Genomic DNA, 20,111 nt, shown 5'->3' on the forward strand with positions numbered 1-20,111 from the left:
ATAGTCTGTTTTCCATTCCAGCAATTGTCAGTTCAGTACTGGCAAACACCATCACATCTTTAGGACATATCAATATCTGAGCCTTGAGATGATCTAGACTTTAAGGATCTCTGGGGTTCCAAGCCTCCTTTATCTTAGTCCTTCAGTCTAACGTGCCTGCAGGTTTGCTCATCAGTTCCTCTCAATCTTTACATTAGGTTGAAGCATGTGAAACAGCCATTAGGCAATATCCTGTGGTTCAATCTGTACACTCCCTGCTTTCCAGTAAGTGTTTACACTGAGGGAGAAAAATGAAAGTCATATGTAAGCATCACAAAAAGAAAGATAGATAGACTGAGTGTTTTATTCCATTTATTTGTGTGTTTCATAGGTTATTTTTCAAATGAAAAATTATATTTCAATAATCAAATTCTTGGCATATTTCCCAAGGTGGGAACTGATAAAATCAATTCTGAAATATAAAACTTCACTGAAAACTATATGTCAAAAATTGTGGAATTTGTGACATAAGTGACCTCTGGAAACAAGGCTCAAGTCTTCCCTAACTATATGCTGCTTTCTTCCATGTTTCTGTCTCTTACATCCAGTGGAGTTACTGATACACAGTATTTTCATATTGTGTTATATGTTGGGCAATTTTTACTGAGTGGATTCTTTTGAAAATAATGCTTAAAAGTTTTTCAAAATTGACTTTATTCACTTAAAGTAGGATAATGAAGCTAGCCATAATCAAGTGTACATTTCATCTATTATTCCATCAAATTGCATATATTTCTGGGAGGCAAATACCAAGGCGACTATACTTCCAAACAAACTGAAGCATGGTTGTCAAACTGTCAGTGGTGGAGCAAGAACCAGAGCCTTGGTCTCCAGGGCACTTTCCCCATTTTCTCCCTGAAACTCTGCAGCCCTTTTCAGTTTTACAACAGTTGCCTCCAAGCCCCATAAATGTTGCTCTGACTAGTACAGATTTGTTTTCCTATAATACTGTCATCACAGTTGTGGTTGTTAATCCTTCTGTCACTGAAATCAGAGCTGTGTTCAGTCTACATCTTTTACAACACGAGACAGGGAGCAATTAGAACCCTGTAAAAATGATATCAGCTCAGCACACAAGCTGATTTTACTTTTACGGTTACTCTGTAGGGAGATCCATGTGAATCCAACTGCCCCAACTAGGAGGGAAGTAGGGTTTTTCTCTTAATTACCTGAAATGTGACTACATGTGAACATGAATTTCCATGAGTAGAGTGCCATAAATCCAGTCAAAACGCTCCATTAAACCTCCCTCATGAATGAACTTCAGGGCTAATAACAGGAACTTGAGGTCTCAAAAAATCATCTCCATCCTCTCCATCTGAATATCTATGACACAGGTCAATGTTCTTCTGACGATTTTTATTCTGAGAGCTATTACGGTATGTTAATTACATAGTTATCTGAGACAGAATTCTATGCCATGGATAATGAAAGCCAAGCTGCATAAATGCAGTTCAGGAAACTCAGGAACTCTCTGCGATGGAATGCTCACATCATGTTGGCAGATGATTCTGAGGAAGTTCTGAGGCATAAATGATGACCATGATAGAGTATCATTTTGTCCATGTCTGCCTTGGGAAATGAGAGTCAAAAAGTCAAAAAGAACTGTCTAAATGTGAACCTAAGAAGAAGGAAATGTGCATAGAAAAAGTAAAGAACAGTCATAAACACTTGTGTATTGACAGTCGTCTATACTTGCCTTCTGGGGACACAGGAATCAAAATAGTCTGTTCTCTCTCTCCCATATTAGCCTACACATACGTGGGGGGAGGAAAGGATTCCTTTTAAAGAGTATGCATTTGTTTTATTTTGCTTTGACAACTTTTAGGGCCAGAAAGCTGGACTCTCTTGCCCTGTTTTGCTTACTCTTCTAAGCAAAAGAAGAATAGTTACCATCCTAGAATATTTGTGTGGTCGAGCATTACCATATTATGCTGAGCATGAAAGTAAATCATTGTCCTTGAACAATGTGAATATTATTGACTACAAGCAGTTTCCTCTCCAAAAGGCAAATTTTTTTTTTTTAGTGCTGCATCTGTGGTGTATGGAAGTTCCCAGGCTAGGGGTGGAATCAGAGCTGTAGCCGCCAGTCACAGCCACAGCCACAGCTACTCCAGATCACAGCTTCATCTGTGACCTACATCACAGCTCACAGCAATGCCAGATCCTTAACCCACTGAGCAAAGCCAGGGATCAAACCTGCATCCTCATGGATACTAGTCAGGTTTATTACCACTGAGCCACAACGGAACTCCCAGAACACAAACTTCTAATTAACACTTTAGAAATAGGTTTTCTTTGATATATCTACCACTCTGTATTTCTCTGTTGAAATATTTTGGCATTTATCCTCTAACTCATTTTATACATTTCCAATTAGCAAGTAACATCTGCCTGTTGATTCTTAAAACTGTGTACGACACAAAGCGTCATCCATTCAGATGTTCCTATTTATTAAAATGTTTGGCTTTCTAAACTGACAAAGATTTCTAGGTTTTAGGCTGTATTATTTCTATCTGAAAGGGTATTACTCACCACCAGTGGATCTTTACTGGACATCAATGCGTTTCCATTAGTGAAGTAAATCTGAGAGTTTGGAAGGAATCCAGAATCACACAAAATGTAATGGAGCATTCTAATTCACATATGTCTTAGCATGACATTCTGCACCCAGTAAATTGGTGACTGTTAATGTCTAAATTCACACACACACACACACATACACACGCATACTTAATGTCTTATTTCAACTTTCTTCCTTGACCTCATTTTTTTGGAAACCTTTCCGTCTCTTTCTTCTGCTTCTCCCTCTCATTTTTAAAGTAAAACCTTCTTTAAAACTGTCTATGGTTCCCAGACACTGCCCTGTATGATGGGGGAGGGGAGCGGGGGGCGAGAATCACCTAATTCTTGCTCTGCCTTTTTTCCCTCCAATCTCGTTTTCTAAGCTGCTTAGTCATTTCTTCTATTTAAATCTTACCTCTTTCATCTCTTACCATGAATTCTTTATGAAAATTCCCTCTTGTGAGCAAATAGTCTTACCTTCCATTGCTTTTTTTTTTCTCTTGTCACAAAAGTGGTTTGACTCAGCAACTTAATTTTATGAATTTGGTCGAAATGATCAATTTTCATACATTTTCCACATTTACTAGAAATAATGTGTTTTCTTTAATTTCTGCAGTTTTTTTTTTTTCTGCTTTTTTTTTTTTAGGGCTGTACCTGAGGCATATAGAGTTTCCCAGGCTAGGGGTCAAATTGGAGCCACAGCTGGCAGCCTACGCCATAGCCACAGCAACATCAGACCCAGGCTGCATCTGCAGCCTACACCACAGCTCACAGCAATGCCAGATCCATAACCTAATAAGTGAGGCCAGGAATCAAACCCACAACCTCATGGTTCCTAGTTGGATTTGTTAACCACTGAGCCACGACGGGAACTCCCCCGTAGCTTTTCTAATAAGAGTTCCACAAAGCCGCTGACCTCACCAATGCCTTGGTTGTTCACCCTAGGCATCAGAGAACCCTGGGTGCTGGAACAGTGCTGTGGTCATCTGCTGTGGGTCCTCTGAGGGTGCACCAGTTACATGCTCAGCTGAGAGCTGAGATGGTGGGGGCATCTTATTCTTTGTAGCACCCTTGCTGTGTCTAGCCCAGAGTAGGTGCTCAGGGAATATTTACTGAATTAACACTCAACTTTGAGACTTAGTTTCAGATAATATAATGAAACTTTTGATGAAGTAGAAAATTTTGGATTTGTTGTGTATCTATGAAAAATATCTCACTTGATGCTGCAGATTATTATACCTAATTGTAGACACTATCATAACAACCTATTTTAATCAACTGACTAAAACAATGAAAACTTTTTAAAAACACAGTGAAATTACACAAAACTCTGGTGTTAAGTGAACCTTCGAGTATAAAATAATTCTGTGAGCCTCTCAGCAATTATTTATTCAAGACAAAATTTGGATTTAAAGTATTTTTTGTTAACCTCCCCAAAGGCAGAGTCTGCATTTTATGGAGTGCTGTATCCCTAGTGCCTATCACAGTATTTAGCATATAGCAGGTGCATCTAAGAATTTGATAACAGCAACAGAGGACACACTATGAAGCCTGGTTATTTCTATGGAAGGAAGCATGTAATATTAGAAAAGCAGTAAAAGAAGACATCCCTATGTATGTTAACCTTCAAGTTTACCTAGGAATCTGTTATCCACTGTCTATACTGTGACTGTCCCTGGAACAAGGTCGAATTCTTTATCTAACACACATAAGACTTCCTTCAGTGAACATGGTACCCAGAGTTGGTTCAGAACCCTTTGATCAGGCTCTTCCAGCTGCTTTGATCCTATTTGATTATCTGTCGCTGAAGCCCAGACTCAGAACCCAGAGCAGAGGAAACCAGCATCAAGCTCAGGGCAGTGAGTGTCAAATCATGGCCCACATTCTGGAAATCCAGAAACTTGGCAACGCTGTATCTGGATGAGATTTGTCATTTTTACACTGTGCTTCTCAGCAGAAGGAACGCATTCACTGCCACTCTGGCAATTTGAAGCAAATTTCTGCAAATGTGTCCCAGAAATCAAACGCCTCAAGTTGTCAAACTATCAGCTTTAAGAGGATTATCTTTAAAGGAAAAAAAAAAAAGAATTATATTTTCAAGTGGCATATTCTTCCAAATTTTTTTAGCTTTTCATTTTTCTTGCATAGAGCAACTGAAATTCTATGCAATTCATTTTCACTTAAGGTCTTTAACATAAGCCTGGAAATAATGGGTCATATGTCATTGATTTGCTTGCCATACAGGCCAGATTTACACAGAAAAAATTCTTTCCTTTGAGCACAGATATCACCTACAAGCAGCTGACACAGAAACTCTGGCTCTCACTCACAAAGAGGACAAGGCAAAGAAAAATGGAGGACGCAGCACAAACCCTGGAAACTTTGAGTGCATAGCCATTGACAGTGGATCAGTAATACAACCTTTGTGCAAAACAATGCAGAAGGCGCATTTACATTTAACTTACACATATTGCTTGTTTGCAAGTTTCCTTACAAAATCTGAATCCCATAATCCATAACTTGCAATGACAACGTTGATTTATGTGTAAGAAGGGCAGTTATCCTTACGATAAGCAACTCTTAATTGCAAAGCACCACAAAAAAAAAAAAGAAAGAAAAAGAAACCCACATTAATTCCTGCTTCGGGGATGGTGTGCATCTTTGTAAACATCTCAGTTGTAAAGATTCACTGCCTTAGAAATAAGCCACATGGAAGTTCCCATTATGGCTCAATGGTTAACCAACCCAGCTAGCATCCATGAGGATGCGGGTTCGATCCCTGGCCTTGCTCAGTGGGTTAAGGATCTGGCGTTGCCATGAGCTGTGATGCAGGTCACAGACATGGCTTTGATCCTGTATTGCTGTGACTGAGGTGTAGGCCAGAAGCTACAGCTCTGATTCAACCCCTAGCCTGGGAACCTCCATATGCCTCAGGTGCGGCCCTAAAAAGACAAAAAGAAAAAAGAAATACGCCACATGCCCCTGCCACACGGTTACATGGTTTCCTTGTTTCTGAGGTTCAACTTCCCAAATATTTTATGAAATCTTTCATGGAAACTCCTTGACTACAGTATTCTTATTTTGCTGGGCATCTGTAATTTATACATTACATCATATAACTGGTACATTAAAAATTTGTATCTTCAAAGCAATTTTTTTCTCCCTTTAAATTTATCCAATGGGGCTAAATCCTTCCTCTGCTCCTGACAATCTCAAATGTAAGGTAACCACAAAACCATTTCGGCTAATTTTAGTTCATATAAGTGTCTATATTTACTTTATGGCAAGATATAATCTTGATCCAGTAATACAAAATGTCCAGTCCTTGGAGTAACCCACATCCCAATCTTTATTCAAAAATAGAGCCCCCCCGCCCCCAACAAACGCCCTCATCCATACCTCACACGCCACACCCCAGGGACCCTGCAAATGGGAAATCTAAAGCCAGGAAGGAAGGATGGCAGCTTCTCTCTTTTCCGCTCCCTCCTCCCCTGCTTCACTAACTGCTTTTCCTGACTCCTTCCTTTCCCAGCCACAGAGGGACAAACGCTGACCCCACACTGGCTCTGTCTCATATGTGCCCCGTGTGTGCCTGACAGGAACCATCCCAGGGCCTCAGAGCTGGCACAATGCAGGACAGGCCACTGAGAGCAGCCGTCACCTTGCCCACCAGCAAAGCCTCACCGCGCTCCTCACTCTAGGCTTCTAGGCAGGAGTCAGAAACCAAGCGCTGGAGGAACACAGGAAGCTCTACAAACGGGTCTATTTAGTCTCTCTCAACAGACTGGAGGGGAAAGGCAGGTACTCTGTGGCTAGAGGTAGAGGTGGGAACCTCACAGATATTAAAGGCTCCCTCCAATGCCCTCTCACCACATCTTCTCCCTCCTTTTTTGTATCTCTGATGAAGATGAGGAATCTAAATCACCTAACCTGTCCTTAAGCACCTGCTTTGAAGTTTCTGGAGGATAGTTTTTCTGCCAACTCACTTGTTTTCTAATAGCTAGCTCATCTTGGTACCTCAGTGGAAACTTCCAGTTAAGGTCTGGTTACAACTGTATCCTCAGTACACAGATACAATAGTGTATTTTGTATTTTAGAGAACTCATTGAGTGTTGTTTACACCACCTCCCAATTTGTGGTACTGGTAAAATAATAAATAGGTAACTGAGGAGTTCCCTTTGTGGCTCAGCAGTTAATGAACCTGCCTAGGATCATAAGGATGTAAGTTCGATCCCTAGCCTTGCTCAGTGGGTTAAGGGGCCCACGTTGCTGTGGCTGTGGTGTAGGTGGGCAACTACAGCTCCAATTCGCCCCCTACCCTGGGAACTTCCATATGTCACAGGTGCAGTTCTAAAAAGCAAATAATAATAATAATAACCAGTATGTTACCATTCATAGCAAAACAAAATATGCACATTTTCATCAAATTGCTTTCACAGTTCCCTTGGTTAAGGCAATTCAAATATTTATAAATTCCATGAAATTGGGTCCCAAATTGGTAAATTCAAGTTCCTAAAGTTAGGTGTTTGGAATACATAGAAACAATGTGGGATTTACAGTCTCTGGCAAGTGCTAAAAACCTTATTTATCACCCATTTGTTCCTAAAATAGAGGTATAATCATAACTTACCACCATGTACAACAATACTTCTTTGGAAAAATGAGATCATACTTTCAATATAGAATTTCAGGAATTCATCTCTCCCCTATAATAACTCCGACAATATAATTAGCCAGGAACTTATCAGCCCTCACCCATCATACAGCAGGACAAGGTGTAAAGAAAGTTCTTTAGCTTGGAACAAAGACTCCACTAAAATAGTGGCTAGAGGCAGTATGGAATGGATTAGGAATCTGGGGACTTAATGAAACAAGATGAGAAATTGTCAAAGGCTAAGACCTCCTGCAACCCGCACCAAAAGCCTGGGATAGCCTGAACTCTAGGATCTGTATGTGAGGTTTACAAACTGTGTGAATTATTCTTTTTGACTGTTATTTAAAAAATAATAAAGCCAGGAGTTCCCGTCGTGGCGCAGTGGTTAACGAATCCGACTAGGAACCATGAGGTTGCAGGTTCGGTCCCTGCCCTTGCTCAGTGGGTTAACGATCCGGCGTTGCCAGGAGCTGTGGTGTAGGTTGCAGACGTGGCTCGGATCCTGCGTTGCTGTGCCTCTGGCGTAGGCTGGCGACCACAGCTCCGATTAGACCCCTAGCCTGGGAACCTCCATATGCCGCGGGAGCAGCCCAAGAAATAGCAAAAAGACAAAATAATAATAATAATAATAATAAAGCTGGAGTTCCCGCTGGAGTTCAATGCAATCAGCAGCATCTCTGGAGCGCTGCAAGTTCAATCCCCAGCCCAGCGCAGTGGGTTAAGAGTCCAGCATTGTCACAGGTGCAGTGTGCATTGTAGCCACAGCTTGGATCTGATCCCTGGCCCAGGAACTCCATATGCTGTGAGGCAGCCAAAAAAAGAAAAAAGAAAAGAATAATAATAAAGCTATTTAGCACCTACCTCACATAGTAAAGGAATAAAATGACTCATCAGTTTTACTTCTAAGCATTCAAACAATAAATTTGTTAAAAGGAAAAATAATGTCCATTTAGGAACATGAATACCATTCAACAAAGAAGAACAATATATTCCTCATTTGATTTTAAACTGTCAAGGCTGGAAAATACTTCAAAATTGTGGGATTGCTTTATGCATTTATGGAAAATATAGTTATTATATAATATTAAGTCCAATCATTTGGAATTGCTGATATTCTACAATTTTTAATTCTCAAAAATGGCAGTTTCACATAGTTCAACCTAATAGGTGGATAGCTAGAAGCATTAAATATTAACTTTTTAAAAACTCCTATTATGTAGAAAATAGTCTTAATACATTTAAACTAAATTAGGTTTCAAATTAGTAGACGTGAACAGTCTTTTACTTTAATTGGTTTAAATTAATTAAAAATTAATAAGCTTAACTGGAGACTAATCATTTTTCCTATGTCGAAAGAGATGTAGGGAGTTCCCTTTGTGGCTCAGTGTGGGTTCTATCCCTGGCCTTGCTCAGTGGGTTACGGATCTGGCGTTGCCGTGAGCTGTGGTGTAGGTTGCAGACACCACTCGGATCCCACGTTGCTCTGGCTGTGGCGTAGGCCAGCGGCTGCAGCTCTGATTTGACCCTTAGCCTGGGAACTTCCATATACCACAGTGCAGCCCTAAAAAGCAAAAAAAAAAAAAAGAAAGAAAAGAAAAGAAAAGAAAGAGATGTAGATTTATTTTGTTTACCTAATTTGAGGCAAGGCTGAAAGGGGAGATTTAAAATTGGTTCCAAGAAATTGAAGCTCAGGAACATTTGGTGTCTGTTTTCTAAGCTCCAATTCTACACACATTAGGTAATAATAGGTATAAGACAATAACTAGAGCATATGTGATTTAAGAGCCTAAAGACACATCTTATGAGTCTTGAACTCAATTATTCTGCCTATGACTAGGGGCAGATGCAAATCAGCCATGTATTTCCAAATTCCATTTCAGAAGCATCCTAGTACAGAATTATGAATGGGTCACTTTGATGTACAGCAGAAATTGACAGAACATTGTAAATCAACTATAATTTTTAAAAAATGTTTTTAAAGAGAAGCATCCTAGGACTGTCTCCATTGGGCCTCCTTAAATTCTAACATTAAGCTTAACTAGAGTCAAAAGTTTAGCCAAAGGTCTCACCCTCGCCCCAAACACATGGCTCTGGGTTCCTCAAAGATAAAGTGACCCTGGAACAATTGATGGTTCGTGTGTCATTCATGTATCCTTTCATCCTTCAGATACTCAGGGAGCACCTGCCATGATTCAAGCATTCACTATTCCGTGTGCTGTTGATGTAGTGGGAAGCAAGACAAACAAGAGCTCTGCTCTTTGGATGCTAACATTCTAAGGCTTAGCGATATTCGTTCAGTCAATCAACAAGAAAAAATACTAGACAGCAATCACTGCTCTGTAGAGAATTAGAATGGGGAGTTACTTTAGATGAAGTAGCCTGGGAAGGCTACTTTAGCGAGGTGACATTTAAGCTTAATAGACTAGGGCAGGAGGGGAAATCAGAGGAATCCAGGATAAGTTCTAGACTTAGGTTAACTTGGTACACTCAAAGTGTGGTCCGAGACCTGTGCCAGTTGCAAGCTGGCATCTCTCTCTACCTTGAGATGAGTATAGAAATTGAAAGTAACCACTAAGAATTTTTTACAGCATGTGACAGAGAAATTTTATACCTATTGAATATAATAATTTTGCATGTGTTTTTCTATTTCTATTTCATTTTTCTAGTAATCCTTTTTTTTTCTTTTTTTTTTTTGCTTTTTAGGGCCACACCCACGGCATATGTAAGTTCCCAGGCTAGGGCTCAAATTGGAGCCAACATCACAGCAGTGCCAGATCCAAGCCGCGTCTACGACCTACACCACAGCTCGTGGCAATGCCAGATCTTTAACCCACTGAGCAAGGCCAATTTTCAAATCCATGTCCTCATGGATACTAGTTGGTTTCATAACCTACTCAGCCACAACAGGAACTCCCTCTAGCAATTCATTTTTATTTTCTTTTACAACAGAACAGGTTGGAAAATTTATTTTTAAAACCTGGTTTTTCACCATAGGTAATGTGAGAAACACCGGCTTAACCACTTAACCAAGTAGATGATAGGGGAGCCAGTTCCTGAGATAGGGAGTGAGTGGGGAAGGAGTATCTCCCCTGGGAGACAGAAATGAAGTGTGGACCATGCTAAGTTTGAGGTGCCCATCTGGCATCCAAGCCATGGCAGAGAGTAAGGGGTTGGGTATATGACTCTTCTCGCAATTCTGAGCAGATCATTGGGTATATGAGATCTGGGGCAAGACCAGGCTAAGAGACCTGGGTTTGGAGTCATCAGCCTAGAGAAGGTATCTGAAGCCGTGAGAGAAAATGAGATCACCTGGAACAGAGGAGCTGGAACTAGCAAAGCAAACAGATAAGGACCACCTAGAGGGAGGGGAGGAAAACCAGTATGGTGTCATGAAAACAAACCGAAGAGAATGTTTCTAAAAGGAGAAAGTAGCCACTGTGTCTAACGCTGCTGAGAGGTCAGGTAAGGTGAGAACAGATAAGCGACAACTGTGTTTGGCAAACCTGAAGACGGTGATAGTAGCAGTCTCAGTGGAAGTGAGAGAACACAAGTCTAATTGCAGTCCTTTAGTGAGCAAAGAGATGACAAGGAAATGAAGCTGTAACAATGGGAAATTATTTCAAGTCATTCTGTTGGGAGGGCAGCAGAGATAGAGTGAAAGCAGACACGGAGTCAAGGGACATTTATGAAAGACCAGTTTTCCTCCAGTATGCAGATGGGAGTGTCTGGTAGAGACAGGAAGTTGGTGATGCAGGCATGTATCAGAATGCAGTTCAGAATAATTTTGCCAAAATACCACATAGGTGGTTCTATATATCGAAATGGACACTATTAGGAGCTATGGAAATGACATTTCGGCTGTATTCCATTCCCTCTAAGATTCTACTGGGACTCCATGCTGAAGATGAGGAATCAGGACCCCTTAGGACAGTTGGGATTGTACTAGAGACACTGAAATCTCCTTTAGTGCTCCACAGTGAGGAAGTGGAACTGGAACATGCCTGTTTTACTGAGGTTCTATGATATAAATCTAACATTTGAATCTTAAAAAGTCTGGGGCTCAGATTATGCTGAGGAATAAGTTCTTCCTCTACCTGTAGAAACTGAAATTGAAACATGTTTGCTGTTTTAACAGGAGTACAAAATTTCAAGCTTTGAGCAGAGGCTGATGAATGAAATAGAGTTTCGCTTGGAACGTACCCCTGTTGATGAATCAGATGATGAAATTCAACATGATGAGATCCCCACGGGCAAGTGTATTGCTCCCATCTTTGACAAAAGACTCAAGCACTTCCGGGTCACTGAAGGCTCTCCAGTCACATTCACCTGCAAAATTGTTGGGATCCCAGTCCCAAAGGTAGGGGAAGATGGCCAGCCAGTTGGCCAACCAGCAGTGCAAAACTATAAACAGTGCCTCCAAGAAAGACTTATCAGACTCTAGTGAGGTATCTACAGAGGGAATGAAAACCAATACCAAAAAATTAACAAAACCCGATCATTTAACTAAAAAGAAACGATCAGGAATAGGATCATTAAATAGGTAAAAAATAAATCAGACTACTTATGGGTAAGTTTATAAATGTTTAAAATAAATTTCTTAGTCATGATCCTCTGTTTTGGGCCATTGAGTTTCTGGACCATCAGGCTCACCAAACTGATAATTTTTATTTAACATCTACTGAGTATCCACAGCATGCCTGTTGTACAAAGTGAGCTATATTTGTATCATTACTGTTAGGTTGGTAAATGCTGAAAATGTCATATCATTATCACTGGCTGCTGAAAAATCTTATGAGTCACCAGATTTTTTGGCAGTCAGCTGAAAGAAGGATTTACAGACAGTGTGTCTACAGCAGGATATCTCTCCACTCTGTTTTCACAAATATTAACGTGGCATGAGCTTGTATGGTTAGGTAACCAGGAAACGTAGAAAAAGGGCAACTGCCACCAGTACTTTGACCCTCCTGTCTGACAGATTTCCTTGACACATGCAGAACTTAACATGAAAACTATGTATACCTAAATTTTAATCAGATGAGAAATGTAGCAAGTGAATCCTGGCCTCATTTCACTTGGTATAATAAACCATACTCTCCTTTCAAGTAGGTGAGCTATTCTACGCCCTGAGATCTGGGACTGCAGGAGACTTGAGCTTGTAAAAAAGATAACTGGAAAAGTCCCCAGCTCCTGGTTTTCCTTATTTGGCCTCTAATGACACATCTGGTCCTTAGGATCATTTTTTAAATCATTATAAAGTATAATAGGGTGTCACTTAGCCCTGTCCTTGGGCCCCATAAAATCATCTCACAACTGACTGGTCAAAATTTAAGAGATACTGGATTAATCAGGGCCTGAAACTCCTCAAATTTTATCTGTGAAAGAATTAGGAAATAAAGCCTCAATTGCCAACCTTTTTTTAAAAGTGCAATAAAAATAATCAAAGGCTTTATCTCAATCCTAAATTATATCTAATTTCTCACTTAAATATTGTATATGTATAAGTAGAGGAAAATATTATACTGTCACCTGTTAATATGTTTTATCACTTTTTTCTAAGTGTTTTATAAGGGATGGGTTATTTGTTGTAGAGATGGCAATCGACCCTTGCCTTATCCTACTCCTTGCATCATTATCGTCTAAAGATGTGCAGAACAGCATATACTCCCCTTATTTTTCCCTTTAGGTTTACTGGTTCAAAGATGGAAAGCAGATTTCAAAGAGAAATGAGCACTGCAAAATGAGGCGAGAAGGAGACGGGACATGTTCTCTGCACATTGACTCCACCACCAGTGATGACGATGGCAACTACACCATCATGGCTGCCAACCCCCAGGTGGAGATGCGGGTTCCACTCCGCGCTGCACTCTGAGGAAGGAGCGGTTGATGTCATTGTGAATAAACCTTGCGAAGTGCGAGTTACTAAGGATTGCTGAGGACAATGAATGAGAAGCACTGAAGCTGAGTGTAACTAGAGCACAGAAGCACAACTTACACGACCAGTTAGCCACCACTGGGTCACTCAAACCTTCAGCCTCTGTCAAAGGACATTAGTAGCATCTCTTCATTAAGTATACGCCCCAACCTAGTGGAGTAAATCTTCTGTTTAGCAACTCACTGACTCCCTTGAAGAGTCAATCAATTATTCTCTGAAAGAATGAGTTGTTATTTTTTGTTCTTTAGACAATAAGCAAATTACTTGTGAATATCCCTCACTCATAAATTTCTGTTTTGGGGGAAAGTTGGAAAGCTGTGGGAGTTCCCAAGTGGCTCAGCAGATTAAGGATCTAACATTGTCAACTGCAGCAGTTCAAGTCGCTGCCATGCACAGGTTAGATCCCTGGCCTGGGAAGTTCCACATGCTGAAAGCATGCTCTCCCCTCCAAAAAAAAGTTGGAGAGCCATCATCTTTCCCTTTCCTTCTCTGAAGAGATCAAGACTTAAAATTCCCCTTAACGATATGACAGATTAAGTATCTTCAACTACTGAGAGAATAGGAGGTACAGAATTATAATGTCTACTCTCACTCATTCCTCCTATTAAAATGTTAGTTTTGAAGATCATCTCTATTGAAGAAAGCATCAAAACACTTGGCCATGATCTTGGCATATGCCTGCAAATAATGTTAAGTGCACAAGAATTCAAATTGTGTTATATTTGTGCTCCATTCACGTCTCAGCTTAAAAATGAAAGTCATCACAATATTCTTAAAAATCCTTTCCCCTGAAATATTAACAGTGATTTAAGGAGTTATGTTGTTTTCACCCCCTTCCCCAACACCCCCCAAAAAACTCATAATACTTAGCTTAAAAGTTCATAATGGTCTGGACCCTAAAAATATGTATAATATTGAAAAAGCATGAGTTTTTTTTATTTTAATCTCCTTCATTTTCTGTTTCTCAGGGGAGAATCAGCTGCTCTGGCCACTTGATGGTACAAGGTTTGCCCATTCGAAGTCGACTAACAGCTGCTAGTCAGTCTCACAGGTAAAGACAATAAGAATCTTCCTTCTTGAGCCCCTCCCAAGCATCTGCCCACCACCATGAGCACTGAATACTGGGTCTATAAATTGTTCCATAAAGTGTAGTCCTCTACCTGCAGCATCAGCCTCTGGTGAGAGCTTGTTGCAAAGGCAGAATCCCAAGCCCTTCCCCCCAGACCTACTGAACAGAATCTGCATTTTAATAAGATCCCCAGGTAATTCATAAGCACATGAAATGTGAGAAGCATTAGTCCATGGCATACCATTGGTTGTTTTTTGGTTTTGTTTTTTCTTTTTTCTGTTTTCTTTTTATCTGCTGCATATAGAAGTTCCTGGGCCAGGGACTGAATCGGAGCTGCATCTGCCAGCGTATGCCACAGCCATAGCAATACTGGATCCGAGCCACATCTGCGACCTACGCCACACCTTGCATTAACACCAGATCCTTAACCCACTGGTGAGGCCAGGGATCAAACCCGCATCTTCACGGTCCCTATGTTGGGTTCTTAACCCACTGAGCCACAACAAGAACTCCCCATAGCACATTTTTAATGGTTCAAAATCTGTAACCATCAGTAGCTCCTGTGCACATTATATATCAGACGCTTGAGTTAAATTACCTTTTCTTAAAGAAAAAAATAACTAGAAACCATTAATGATTATATGTACAGATAAAATATTTTTGTTGTTGGTTGTTGTCTCCAAAAAAACAATTGTCTCCAACATAGCAACTGGCTTTCCTCCTCTCTGATTTTACCAATCACTAAGAAAAAATCTAGCTTTCTCTTGAGTCTTCTGGTGCCACAAGTCTTAGCAAAGCATTTCATAGTTGCTGACATGGATGAATTAAATTAGACTTACCAAAGAACAAAAATAGTGACCACGTTTCAGATACAGTATTTCACCACCGTTGCAACTATACCATCTTCAGTTTTTTTTTTCCTTCTTGAAGAACAGCTGTTACTGTTGATCAGTCTTAACCAGTTTTAAGTTCATGATCATCTTTAGTGGTCTGACATAATTTATTAGCCATGTTTAAATTTCATTACTCAGAGACACAAGAATTGCAGCTGCCTTGTTCTGGGTAATAAACAGGACTTCTCTTCTGGCTCCCATTTGTGGTTCAGATTGAACACTGATTTATTTGTTTATTTTGAAACTTTTGAACAAGTGGTCAAACCCAAGGCAAGGGGAGCTGAGCCACTGAACCCAGAATGACTTCAGAAAGAAAAAAGCTAAAGCCTATTTATTTAATTACAGACCTGACCAGATAATCCTACAGTGGATGCTTAGTACTCTTTTTTTTTTTTTAACATCAGCTCCATGCTATTATTTATTATCTCTTTATGGTCCAGCAAACCGCGCCCCCCCCCCATTTTTTTTCTCCAGGCCCTCTAGCCACGCCTAAGTGCCTACTGTCATGTTTGTGCATTGGTTCTATGTTTAATGCCTGAACATTCTTGCTCTTTTAGAGGAAGGTCTCGAGTGCAAGAAAGAGACAAAGAGCCCCTACAGGAACGATTTTTCCGACCACATTTCCTGCAGGCTCCTGGGGATATGGTGGCTCACGAGGGTCGCCTCTGTCGCCTGGACTGCAAGGTAGCCTCAAGTACCCATCCTTGGTTCCAAATCTCTTCATATTTTGCATTTGTTTGTTTGTATGTACCTATTTTTGTTTGTATTTTCTTGGGTTTTGGGGGGGGTTTTGTTGTTGTTGTTGTTGTTTTGACCAAGCCTGAAGCAGGTAGAAGTTCCCAAGCCAGGAACTGCACCCACGGCACAGCAGTGACCTGAGCCACAGCAGTGACTACACCAGATCTTAACCCACTGCGGCACCAGGGAACCTCTGTTTGTATTTGCTCTAGGTTGTTTTCAGGGAAAGGGGGCTGAGGAAGAGAGAGATCACTTTTTTTCTTACAAGGGTCTTTTGGAGCATTTAATACCAGCCAAAAGTATTTCATAAAATCTTTAAGTGTTTGTATTTTAATAAAAAGTACATTGATATTGTATCAAGTTAACTCTGTATTTGTAAAAGACAACCAAAGTGGTAATGCAATTCAGACATATTCCATATGGTGCCTGGAAAGCCTTTATTACCATAAAGTCATAAGGATGATTTTTGCATCCTTGAAATGAATTGCTGTGAGCCTTTGAAAAAAATTATCATCATGAAAGAATGGCTCCAAGGTAGTTTATGAAAACAGAAGCTGGTTTCCCATACTCATCAACATTCATCTTCTTTAGCTAGTCTACATTCTAACTCTTCCACCAGAAACTAGTTTCCGTTGAATAGCATGGATATTTCTTAGTATGAACAGAAACTTAAAGTTACCCCTTCGGCCCCAAAGATGCAAAATGCTCTGGAGATTTAGATGCAAATTAGTAAAGACTTAGGTTAGGCATTTACAGAATCCACTTCTCTAGGTGGTTCTTCCTCTCCCATTGGCTACCTCAATAATATTTCAGGAAGACTGTTATTCTTCCACTCTAAACCCTAAAAGATACCCAGGCCTGGGCCCCACCCCCAAAGATTCTGATTTAATATAGTAAGTGGGCATCAGAATTGTCAAACACTCCTTGTGTGATTATGATCCACAGCCAGCTTTGAGATCACGGTGTAATGTCTGTCCCTTCCTCAGCTACCTCTTGCTTATCAGGTATGTAAGCGATATATCCTCTGAAACTGACACCACAGGCCTATTTTATCTATCTATCTGGTTTTTTCATTCTTATTCAGTCTAGTCTAGCATATGATCATGACTTGAATTAAGGTCTACATACTCTAAATTCATGCGGCCGTCCATCCTGAGCCGTCTTGTCCTCAGACCCCTGCAGAGAGGTTTCTCATCACTCCACATTCCCTCTCACTATCTATGCGGTGCCAGACAAGGATGAAGAATTCAGCCACCAGATAAATCTGCCTGTCATCAGTCTGTCATTTGACTCAGCTGTCCTGTTGTTTATTAGGTGAGTGGCTTACCGCCCCCAGAGCTGACGTGGCTGCTCAACGGCCAGCCTGTGCTCCCAGATGCCTCCCACAAGATGCTGGTCAGGGAGACCGGAGTCCACTCTCTGCTCATTGACCCACTCACTCAACGCGACGCGGGAACCTATACCTGTGTTGCTACCAACAAAACCGGGCAGAATTCCTTTAGTCTGGAGCTCACTGTAGTAGGTAAGCTTTGCTGCTGGGACCCCCTAAACATAAATCCCTCCAAAGTTACCACCCAAAGACTCAGAGCCTCTGACATAATTCCTTAGTCCTTTGCTTCACCAAGTCTAATCTCTACTTCTTCACTGTAGGAAGGGCCATAGTCCTACACCACTTTCAAAAATGTATCAGTATCATTGTACAACTACAGGTGTGATAAATTCATTGAGAAATTAAAAAATAAAATTAAGTTTAAAAAAAGTATCAGTAAACTAAAAACATAGTATCTTGTATATATCATGCATGTAATAATTGGTAGTCACTGTAATAGTTAATAATCAACTACTAATGAATTGATTATCACTAAATTCAGGTCACTTGTCCTATAGCTCATCACTCCTAGAACACACCAGGGTCTCTCGCTACCTCAAGCTTCCATGCCTTTGCATCAGTGGTCCCTCTACTTGGAATGCCCTTCTTTGCCTAGCAACCTCCTACTCCTTCTCTAAGGCTTAAGTCAACTGTCACCACAAAGACACAGTGGATCCACCAGGCACATCCTCCTCTGTTTCCATACCACTTAGTAAAAGAGAGACTCTTAGCTCACCCATGGCCTTCTGTGCAACTATTTTCTCTTTTGCCTCCCTGGAATCCTCCCAAGTCAGAAATTCTGACTTGTCCTTCTGTGCATCTCTGATGTCTGACTCAATGCCTGGAACATGCTGGTGCTTAACAAATGTTGAATCAATAGCTAAATAAATGAACCCTTACCTTTTAAGATGATGTGACCAAAACACTGTAACGCCTACAGATAAGGACAAGTCGTAGTCATGGGAGGTGCCAGCCCCTTGGGAGCAGTAGACCATCCAGAAATAGATTTCAGAATGTACAAATTCTAATGCTAGGCTTTCTTCTGCTGTCTCCCTTATATGGCCCCTGAAAGAAATCAAGGTGCCTGCAGAATGTTAATCCTCTCTCTAGGCTAGTAAGCTGTTCCCTCAATATTTCTTTTTCTCACCCTTAATTCCCTCTCACCAACAGAGTAGAAAAAGCTCATTCTGCAAAGATACACTGATTGCGGCATTTACTTTTCCCCCCATTATTTTGCTAAACAATTGATTCTGCAACCCTGAGAAATGAGGTATCTTTGCCTTAATTGGTTCTGGGTGGAGGAACCTCCTTAGGAAGTATAATTGTGGGATTTGGGGCCACACCCACACCATGTGGAGTTCCCAGGCCAGGGATTGAACCCATGCCACAGCAGCAATCTAAGCCACTGTAGTAATGATTTCAGATCCTTAGCCTACTGCACCACCAGAGAACTTCAATTCATTTTTTTTAGTAGTCTACTTCTTTCAATTTTTCTGTAGCTATAAAAATTTTCAAGATAAAACGTTGAAGTAAAAATCAATGTATCTTCTACAAAACAAACTCCTCTAAAAAAGAAAAATACATATAACATATGTAGTACATAAAAATCAAAATTGTTTCTTAAATTTTACCACTGAGCAATAAAAGAAACTCCCTTAATTTCACATCTACTGTTTGAATCCCACATGCATCACCCAAACCCATGAGAGTGGTCTCTCGTAAGACAGGCGGAGACAGTTTCCTCATTTCTTTTTTTTTTTGTCTTTTTGTCTTTTTGACATTTCTTGGGCCGTTCCCACGGCAATATGGAGGTTCCCACGCTAGGGGTTAAATCAGAGCTGTAGCCGCCAGCCTACACCACAGCCACAGCAACTCGGGATCCAAGCCGCGTCTGTGACCTACAGCACAGCTCATGGCAACGCCAGATCATTAACCCACTGAGCAAGGGCAGGGATCAAACCCAAAACCTCGTGGTTCCTAGTTGGATTCATTAACCACTGCACCATAACGGTAACTCCCTCATTTCTTTTTTAATCATTTCTGGAGATTTTATGAAGACAGCCATCTTCACTAAGAGGTTTGAAAAGCGTTCTCGGGAGGAGGTAGGGAGGGTGGGTGTCCCCTGTGCTAAATTCCAGAACTGTAAGGAGTGTGAGGCAAGGACCCCCAAGACATTTACTATTCAAACTAGCACTGCCCTTCTCTCACTCAGCCAAAGAAGTGAAGAAGGCACCAGTCATCCTGGAGAAGCTGCAGAACAGTGGTGTTCCCGAAGGCCACCCGGTGAGACTGGAGTGCCGCGTGATAGGCATGCCTCCACCCGTGTTCTACTGGAAGAAAGACAACGAGACCATCCCTTTCACCCGAGAGAGGATCAGGTAGTCCCCACCCATGGTCAAGTTCAGGGAGGCTTGCTGCTCCACCCAAATTAGTCTGTGGCCTTTAGAGTCTGGCTTCTTTCACTTGGCATAATATATTTGTTTCACCCATGTTACTATGCAATCAAAACTGTCTTTGTTTTTGTTGCTTAGGGGTAGTCCATTGTAGAGCTATCCCACAGTTTTAAAAGCTTAATTTTTAAGTTTAAAAAAGTATGAGGAATTTATAAAGATTGTTTAGATTTTTGCCATGTGTCTTCAGTCATATTAGTACTCAGAAAACTTTTTTGTCTTTTTAGGGCCACACCTGCAATATACAGAAGTTCCCAGGCTAGGGATCAAATGGAGCTGCAGCTGCAGACCTGCACCACAGGCACAGCAACGTCATGTCTGAGCCACATCTGTGACCTACACTGCAGCTTGCAGCAATGCTGGATCCTTAACCCACTGAGCAAGGCCAGGGATTGAACCCAC

General features: G+C 40.9%; 1 protein-coding gene across 7 annotated transcripts in view; it reads left to right on the plus strand.

Annotated features, from left to right (window-relative positions):
• Positions 1–20,111, plus strand: part of MYPN (myopalladin) — a 104,791-nt gene that overhangs the window by 76,107 nt on the left and 8,573 nt on the right. For all 7 annotated transcript variants that reach the window (XM_021072494.2, XM_084997066.1, XM_013983298.3 and 4 more), the window contains 6 exons: positions 11,394–11,615; positions 12,942–13,091; positions 14,159–14,241; positions 15,710–15,836; positions 17,205–17,412; positions 19,472–19,637. In XM_021072494.2, the coding sequence (XP_020928153.1) occupies positions 11,394–11,615; positions 12,942–13,091; positions 14,159–14,241; positions 15,710–15,836; positions 17,205–17,412; positions 19,472–19,637 (956 nt within the window). The remainder of the gene's footprint in view (positions 1–11,393; positions 11,616–12,941; positions 13,092–14,158; positions 14,242–15,709; positions 15,837–17,204; positions 17,413–19,471; positions 19,638–20,111) is intronic.

This window comes from Sus scrofa, chromosome 14 (genome assembly GCF_054392235.1).
Source record: "Sus scrofa isolate SSC_HxYL_T2T_F1_AM1 chromosome 14, Sscrofa_HxYL_maternal_Yorkshire_Landrace_v2.0, whole genome shotgun sequence".
Classification (NCBI taxonomy): domain Eukaryota; kingdom Metazoa; phylum Chordata; class Mammalia; order Artiodactyla; family Suidae; genus Sus; species Sus scrofa.